This window comes from Vicia villosa, linkage group LG3 (genome assembly GCF_029867415.1).
Source record: "Vicia villosa cultivar HV-30 ecotype Madison, WI linkage group LG3, Vvil1.0, whole genome shotgun sequence".
NCBI classification, from domain to species: Eukaryota; Viridiplantae; Streptophyta; class Magnoliopsida; order Fabales; family Fabaceae; genus Vicia; species Vicia villosa.
Genome location: NC_081182.1, coordinates 368,926 through 377,921, shown reverse-complemented (window position 1 = coordinate 377,921; position 8,996 = coordinate 368,926). Strand labels below are relative to the sequence as shown.

General features: G+C 30.2%; 1 protein-coding gene across 1 annotated transcript; it reads right to left on the bottom strand.

The window, feature by feature from the left end:
- Positions 1-6,023: 6,023 nt before the first annotated feature.
- On the bottom strand, positions 6,024-8,393 carry LOC131654717 (large ribosomal subunit protein uL18). Its single transcript, XM_058924662.1, has 9 exons — positions 8,306-8,393; positions 8,122-8,191; positions 7,942-8,033; positions 7,686-7,812; positions 7,506-7,585; positions 7,022-7,138; positions 6,770-6,904; positions 6,439-6,608; positions 6,024-6,284 (listed from the first exon to the last, which is right to left on the bottom strand). Exons 1-9 carry the CDS (start codon positions 8,306-8,308, stop codon positions 6,182-6,184), a joined length of 897 nt encoding a protein of 298 aa, XP_058780645.1. The 5' UTR covers positions 8,309-8,393; the 3' UTR covers positions 6,024-6,181.
- Positions 8,394-8,996: the final 603 nt, after the last annotated feature.

Sequence of the window (8,996 nt, the reverse complement as noted above, 5' to 3'; positions counted from 1 at the left end):
TTAATTAATTATTATTATTATTTATTATTTTTTAGTTATTAATTATTATAATAACTTATTATAAATTTTTAAGGAGTTATTTAATATTTATGGTGGAGGTGGTTGGTAGAAATTACTTAGATAACTATATCACAGAACAACTTAACAAAAATAAAAATAATTTAAAGTTAAATGTTAAAAAATGAAAAATTTAATAATTCTTAAGAATTAGATATTGTAAAAGAAATAGTGAGAAAAAATAAAACCGTCAACTCCTACTTATTAATATTTTAAATAATTGCATGAGAAAGAAAACTAAAACCATAAAGAAAAAATGTGAGAAATTGACCATATGTGAGGGAGTGGATAAACAAATTTATTAAAAGAAATTAGTTTTTAACAATGTGTTAGTGGGTGGTTAATATGATAATAGCATGACATAAGAGATAAATAAATTTATTAAAAGAAATTAGTTTTTAATAATGTGTTAATGGGTGGTTAATATGATAATAGCATGACATAAGAGATAAGGAAGTTAAAAAAAAAAAAAGTAAATAACCATAAAATTTTTAAAAAAAAGTTTTTAGTAATGTGTTAATGGATAATTAATATGATAATTTTAGGAAAGATATATTGAAGTTAAAAATTGTAATAGTGTGATAATATTTTTGAAGTATAATGATAGATGAGAGTAATGGCTTTATTCGAGTTTTTAATCAGAACATACACTTTTTACATCTATACTCTCTAATCTACTCTCTTGAATAATAACATTGTTGCAATTAAAGAATATATTTTAAAGTTATATTAAATAAAAGAGTTAAAAGGTAGTGCACTGACATCCAATAGGAAGTTATCAATTAGCTATGTCATTAAATTATTTTTTAAATAAAAGAGTGATTTAATTGGATGCATGGTGGTGATTGGTCGACAGTGTAAAAATATTTTACACTGTCAGTGTATCACCCATTTTCTCTAAATAAAACATAACTTTAATGATCAAAAACAATATATTATTTCGAAGTAACACCACAATTAATAACAAGGTAAAGAGGAGTTTGCAATAAAAAATTTAGAAATGATTACAGCAGTAAACAGGAAACAAAACATCATCTTTAAAAAAATGAATGTGCAATAATAATAACCAAATACTTATCTTTCTAGAATAGCTTAATTCTCAACATCATTTCAGAAGCGCTAAATTATTTATTAGAAATAACTTTTGAGACTTCTACATGTTTGCTAAGGGCACTACTACCTGCATGTTCAAACACACCAAACAACACATTGGAAAACATATATGGAACAAATAAAAGTAAAAGTGAAGCTTTGTCTGAATAAGTTGGTAATATCACTAGAAAAATTAAATCTCTAACATGCAAATATTGCTTAATAGTTAATACATAAGCCTTATTATTTTCCTAACTGCTTAATACATATTTCAACCTTATCTATTTGGTTAGAAAGAGAGAGAGAGAGACTTTTGCCTATTCATTGAATCTGTGTGTTTTAAAATCATGAAGCTAACTTGATACATTTTGCAACCATGTGTGACATAGCCTTCCGCCAACTTAATACATCATAAAATCATGTGTGATATAGCCTTTCAAATTAAAATATAAGTTGAACCATAAATATACATTGCAGCAACATTAAAAATTGGTGAAAATTATGGCCTTCCAAATTAAATTGGTGATAATTATCACGTGAAAAATACTCTCATGACTGGAATAATACTTAATCCTCTAGCATAACAGAGCTAATAGTTTCATTAATAATAAGAAAAATAAAAAATTACATATTTGAATTAGAGAGATTAGAGAGTAAATTACCTTGCATAATAGAAAAGTTGGAGATGAATTAGAGAGAACATGGGGTTAAATGGCTTCATGGAGTTGTGGGGATAAATTAAATGGTTTCATCAGTTTTTTTTTTCTTTGGATAAGTTGGAGCTTAAATGGTTTTTTTTAATAGAAAGTTATTAGTTTGTTATTTATTTAATTATTATTAATATTTATTATAAATTTTGGTGGGAAGAATTTCTAGAATTATAATTTGGTATGATATTTTTAATTTCAAAAAATAATGATTAAAGTAATGAAACTCTCGATTTAAAAATCAAATTTTAAGGGTGTGTTTGTTTGATGGATTAAATTTATAATCCTGGGAATGTTATTCCTAGGAATGCTAATCCTTGGAAAATAGTTCCATCAATTTGTTTGGTAAATTATTTTATAATTTTAAATTATTAAAAATTAATATTAAAATATTAAAATAATATATAAATGAGTAGTTATAGGTAGTTACTTTTAATTTCTATGGGAATGTTAGATTCCCACTCATGGGAATAACATGGGAATAAATCTTTAAAATTTTATGAGTAAATTTTATTCTAAGGAATAAAAAGTGTCTAGGAATAATTTATTAAAACTTCAAACAAACATGGGAATATGAGATTCTCAACCTCACATTCTCAGGAACCCTATTTAAATCCATGAAACAAACACCCCCTAGGTTCCTTTTTTTGAATGAACTTTTAAAATATTTTAAATATATTTACAAAATAATCTTTCGAAAATACTCATTGGTTTAACAGCTGAGACTAAAACTATATACATAATAATTTTGTAGAACTAAAACATTCTCTTTTTTATAGGGACCAAAAGCAAAATTTGGTAATTTGTAGGAATAAAAACATTTTTAACCCTTAAAAAAATTCACTATATTCATGTAGTTAAAAACGAAATTTTTGGTATCCAAATTAAAATTAATGGTACCATGTTTTCTCATTTTGCAGCCAAAATCAAGTTCTTGCTGGAAATAGTGTGGGATTTACGAAATTGCTGGAGAAAATTTACCAGAAATTTTTTGTGTTAATCTCAAGAAAACATAAACACATACTTGGAATTTTTGAATTTTTTGTGTAAGAAAAATTCCGGAATTTTTCAAAATTTCCGATATACCAGAAATTTTGCATATATGTGAAATTTACGCTACTGGTGCGAAAAAATAATTCACTTGTGTGGTCCAAAATCGATAGTTTCTTCTATGGATTCGTGTACAGATTTTACGGAGTTTTTCATCATTGATGTTGTATGTTTTTTATGTAACAAGTTCAATTTTTAAAGGTTTCCATGTCTCTATGATACTGATAGTTTACTCTTTACATGTTGTAATTGACAGATATTTAAGTCGCGTCCTCAAGTTTTAGTATGGGCGTAGGCTACTGGTAAACGGTATGGTATTAACGGTCTTTAAAGTTGGAGTGATCTAGACTTGTTCGATAGTATATTGTAGAGGGTATTAATTAGATTTCTACGAATGGTTTAAAAACCCGTCTTCGTGCTTTTGATTATGTATTATGTTGGGATTTAAAGTTCCGGAATTTTTCAAAATTTCCGATATACCAGAAATTTTGCATATATGTGAAATTTACGCTACTGGTGCGAAAAAATAATTCACTTGTGTGGTCCAAAATCGATAGTTTCTTCTAAGGATTCGTGTACAGATTTTACGGAGTTTTTCATCATTGATGTTGTATGTTTTTTATGTAACAAGTTCAATTTTTAAAGGTTTCCATGTCTCTATGATACTGATAGTTTACTCTTTACATGTTGTAATTGACAGATATTTAAGTCGCGTCCTCAAGTTTTAGTATGGGCGTAGGCTACTGGTAAACGGTATGGTATTATTGTTGTCATTGTTCGTTTTGATTTTGCTAATAGAAAGCCATAGAGGAATGATAAATTGATTATAGGGTATGATAGAGTAGGAAACTACAAAAGAAAGAATACATCTGAAAAGAATAACTCCTCATAAGGCATTTATAGTATGAAAGTTAAATGTTCTTTTAGGCTTAGATTTGTACTAAATGGTATCTGTTAGAAGGTGATTGCTAGGTGTGGGATGCACAATCATAAACTATCTAAGGATTTGGAATGCCATGACATGTTGGACCGTCTAAAAGATCATTAAAGACTGTTTGTGAATAACGTGATGAAGTGCAATATAGCTCCTAGGTACATAGTTGCTACTTTGAAAGGCGAAAAACCCCACGAGTGTTATGTGTATAAAGGTTGAGCTACATAAAGAGTGAGCAAGAGAGGTTCATTGACAGAAATGAAGATGTTATTGAGTCTTATTCATGGAGAGAGATATGTGTGTTGGACTAGAAATATGGACGACTAATGTTGTTGTTGATATCTTTTGGACACATTCTAATTTAGTAAATTTGTTGAATATGTTTTATTCGGTGTTGATTTTTTATTGCACATGCAAGACAAATAGGTAATGGCCAACACTGCTTATTAAAAAAAATGCAAATTTTGATTTATCAATTTTTTTTATTGCCCATCGTGATCATACAGCTACCAGATACCACTGCTTGAGATTGTTGGTGTTACATCAACAAAGTTGGCATTTTCGGTTGGCTTTGCCTATTTGAAATATGAAAGGGAGAAGAATTTCAAATGGGCACTAGATAAGCTCAAAGAGTTGTTCTCTTCCAAGAAATTGCTACAGAAGGTTGTGGTGACAAACCGAGAATTGCGTTGATGAATGTCATGCTATATGTGTTCTGAAATGCAACTCATTTGTTGTGTCTATTACATATTTAAAAAAATATATATTAGTATGAAATGTAAAGAGTGTGTTAAATCAGAAACTTAAAAACATGTCATGGATATATGGGACAACATCGTGTATTCAAATAGAGAAATTGAGCGTGTCTCTTTATTTTTTAAAGATGTAGATGAAACATAGTTGACAACTTATGATGAAATGTGTGTTGCAACTTGGACTAACAGAGTCACTCATTTAAGGAACACAACAACAAACAGGTACACAAAACATGACAGTTTGATGTTATTACATTACTAATCATAATTTAACATATATTTCTATTTATGTTTTTTAGGGTGGAGTCTACTTATTGAAGACTAAAAAACATGTTGACTACAAGTCGGGGAGATTTATGTTAAAGTTTGGATGTTGTGAACACCATGTTGAAATTGCAGCTAAGTTCAATCAGAGTATTATTTCAAAAAAATATTGTCAATATTAAGCATCGGTATAACACTTCATTATATTCTAAATTGTACAATTTTGTTTCAAGACAATGTATGCAACTCATTGGAAAGGAACTAGAAAGGGTAAAATTTATTGGTGCAAGGCAAAAAATATGTTTCATTAGAAAAACACATGGATTACCGTGTGTGTGTGTGTGTGTGTCAGCTTTTCTGTTTCCAAATACAAGGCAATCATGTTCCTTTAGACTCAATTCATGTATTTTGAAAAATTATACATTGAAGAGCATGAGGACAATCATGAAAAAAGCAGTACACAAATAGATTTAGAAGCGGAGTGTTACGAATTGAAGACATATTTCAGTACTTTTGATATTGTAGGTGAGAGGATTTGAAAGAAAAAGGTTTGAAAACTGACATATTCATTCACAACTTATATGCGTCCACCGCCATTGAAATACAAGCCAAAGAGTGGAGTTAAGAAGAGTAAAAAAAGTGGAAGTAAGTATGTTGAGGGCTTGCATGGGAGTCATACTAGAAAAACATCATACACAAAACCAATTTGAAGTCAATTGTCAAGTATGTCTATTGGCAGCTAAGATAGATCTTTTGAAGTATCAAAATCAAATTCTCGGTGCTATGATATCAGTTGCAGTAAAATCATAAATTTCCACTATTATTTCATATTCTCCGACAATTGATCAAAAATTATTTACACGGGCTTAGTGAACCAATATTTAAGCCAAAAAAGACCAGATAAATTCAACTTCCAATCCTATTGATCTATATTCATTAATCAATCTTATAAAATTAGCTCATTGAAAAATATGAATTTTGAATGTTTCCCTAAATTAATATAGAAATTAGTTGAATAATATATCCAAAATTGATTAGTTGAATAATATAGACATTGAGACCATTTATTTTTGGACTAGCTTAAAATAACTTTGTAGCTCTAACAATGTTGGTCCCCCAAAAAGTATGATGATAACTTAACTTGATTCAACGGCAAGAATTCACTTTTCAAAAACAATTCATGTAAATTGAAACAACTCCAACTAGGATAATCCAAATTACCCAAAAATGTTGATCTAAAGTAAAGTGTGCGAGCAACAAAAATTTTAAGGAAATGAAAATGAAAATCCAACTTAACAATTGACTCTACTCCCAACACAAATTCACTCATCATCCTCGTCTTCATCCACCGCAGAATTTAGCGCCTCCAAGCGAGCAACCAACTTTGCCCTTCTCTCATCATAAGTGAGCTTCTTCAAGTTGTACCTAATTGAAAGACAATAGAGACATCTTCAGTACATTTTACCCTTAACAGATTTATTATATAAAATGATAAAATGGCTGAAATACTACTAATTCAGACAAGTGTCAGTGAATTTGCTTATCATCAACTGATTGGTCAAACATCAAAATCATATACCTCTTGTGTTCCTTTGGTGGCTGCTTCCCAGACTTTTTGATCGAGGGATCTGCACGAATAGCAGCATGAACCTTCTTGTAAAGTTCCTCAATCCCATCAGCTTCTATCCCTTTCTTGATATATTGGCTGAAGTGAGTTTGGTACTTCTCCGGCTCGTCTTCAATCAATGTCTACAAAAGAATGAATTTCATAAAGTTGATCAAAAGAAAACATCACATGAAGAATTACTTATAAATTCAACTTTAAAGGACCAAAAACAATATCAAAACATCATATGAAGAACTACTTACAAATTCAACTTTAAAAGACCAAAAACAATATTATAACATACCTTCATATAGGCAGTAACATGTCCACCAAAGATATACTTCCTGTGAACCTCAGCATCAAGCTCCTTTTTCTCCTTGTCAAAACCAGCAAACCTTTTGTCACTGTGAGGAATATCCAAACCTCCATCCAAAGCTCCCTGCAGGCAGTCAATCAAAATACATTTATTAAATTATTAAATTTATTAAATTCCATCAATGTCAAAAGAATACATACATTGTTAATTCTTAATTCTTCAAGATAAAATGATATATACCTTGAGTGCCCCAAACACCCGGTTACCAGTTGTGGTCTTGACCAAACCAACATCAAGGAGAGCACGGAAAGGCCTCCTGGAATCAGCAGGTTCGACTGAATAATCTTCTCCAGTAGCCTGAATATTATACAATAAACAATAATGAAAATAACAATGCGACAGATGAATACAACAAAACAAATAAAACAACCCATATCACACATCTATTAAACAGCATACAGAAAGATCTATGAAATACCATCTTGAATAAATTACAAGAAACAACAAAAACAAAAAACAACATATATATTATAATGATTCATAAAAAAAATAAGACACATGAATACAACAAAAACAACAACCAAACCCTATTGGAAACACCAGACAGAAAGCTCTATCAAATAATGCATTTCAGTTCAATCACACTTCATTCAATAACACAGGGCAGATGAAAAAAACAATAAATATAAATACATTTATAAAAATGTAAATTGCAGATTCATACCTCTACATTGCCTTCATATTCCTCATCCATTTCAAGAGTCTTAAGAACTCGGCGAGCCAATAGGAGACCAGTGCAATAGGCTGGTAACATTCAAAAAAATAACAATTTAATTGCATGAATAAAGCTTCCACAGATAAAATAAAACCTAGATTACAACAACCAATTCAGAAATGAAAATACCTGCAGCATAGTTTGTAAGTCCTACTGTGAGACCATAGTGAGGTAGCTCATGCGAATAAGCTGCAGCAAGAACAATATCACCGGCAATGCTAGCCGAGACAATTTGAGCAACAATGTCTTTGTTCGTCTAAAATGATAGTTAGGGTTTTACACTAAAAAAATATAAAAATTATAATTGAGAATTCAATTAAATACTAGCTACTAATAACAACATATTAAGTCATTGATTTATGACTAAATTATGAAAAAAGGATACAAATCGAACAACGAAACGATATTTGGGAGTGTTGTATTTATTCTTGTCCTGATTAATCAGGCGAATTCTGGCTCTGTAATCAGTCTTACCCTCTGCAGATAGATTAATTTGAAATCAAAGATGTTAACTATAAGTAAAGAGAAAATGAACAATACATAGGGAAATCGAAATGATACGAACCTCTTCTTCTTTTGAATTTGACCTGGTATCTTTTGAAGTAGGCCTTTGATTTCTGAGACTTGACGAAAACCTGAAACCGTGAAAATGGAATTGAAAAACGTTGTTGTTAGTTATAACGGTGAAGGAGAAGCGTGATTCGACGGAAAAGGAAACGGTGAACGGAATGAGGAAATGAAAAACGTACCATTCTGAAGGAGTGATTGGCCGCACCTCGAACAGCGGCTGGATGTGAAGAGAGAGAGGCTGAGAGGGGAACCCTATAAGGTTGTCGATTCCAATTAAAGGAGGGTTTTTAGGGTTTCTGTTGGGCTTTGTTTACGGGCCTGGTCATTTTTTGTCTAAAGTTTTTTATGGCCCAATTTATTTATTTTTTGTTGTTCAAATTTAAATTTACACCCTACTATTACTATTATGAACCTTTTTGTTTTTTTCAAAAATTCCATTTTTGAACTATTAACATGGTTTGGTTATTAAAAAAAAAAACTCAGTTAAGCCTATCAATGAATCAAAATTGAGAGAAATTGTCCGTTTGATTCGATTTATGAGTAAAGGCTATGAGTCGAGTGTAGAGAGTGAATGATTTGATTCAAGATTCAAGAAACCATGAAAATGTCTCCATGATTCAAATCAACTCTTTTATTATTCGAGTCATGTGATTCAAGTCAATCAATCATGTGATTTGAATTAGGATTACATAACTAAAATTCAAAATTTGTTGTTAGACTTTGATTCAAGTAAATCATCTTCATGATTTGAATCAAACCTCTTTGATTCGAGTCATGCTTTACTCTAAGTCGAATCAAACTCACATAAGCATAATTTTGTTTTCCAAAATCATGTTTGATTTGAGTCAGACAATCATGTCATTCGAAGCA

Excerpts from the sequence above, each read along its gene's own strand:
- LOC131654717 (XM_058924662.1), bottom strand. Across the intron at positions 7,813-7,941 it reads ATCGTTTCGTTGTTCGATTT|ACGAACAAAGACATTGTTGC; the intron begins GTATCCTTTTTT and ends CTATCATTTTAG. Across the intron at positions 6,285-6,438 it reads CCACCAAAGGAACACAAGAG|GTACAACTTGAAGAAGCTCA; the intron begins GTATATGATTTT and ends TCTTTCAATTAG.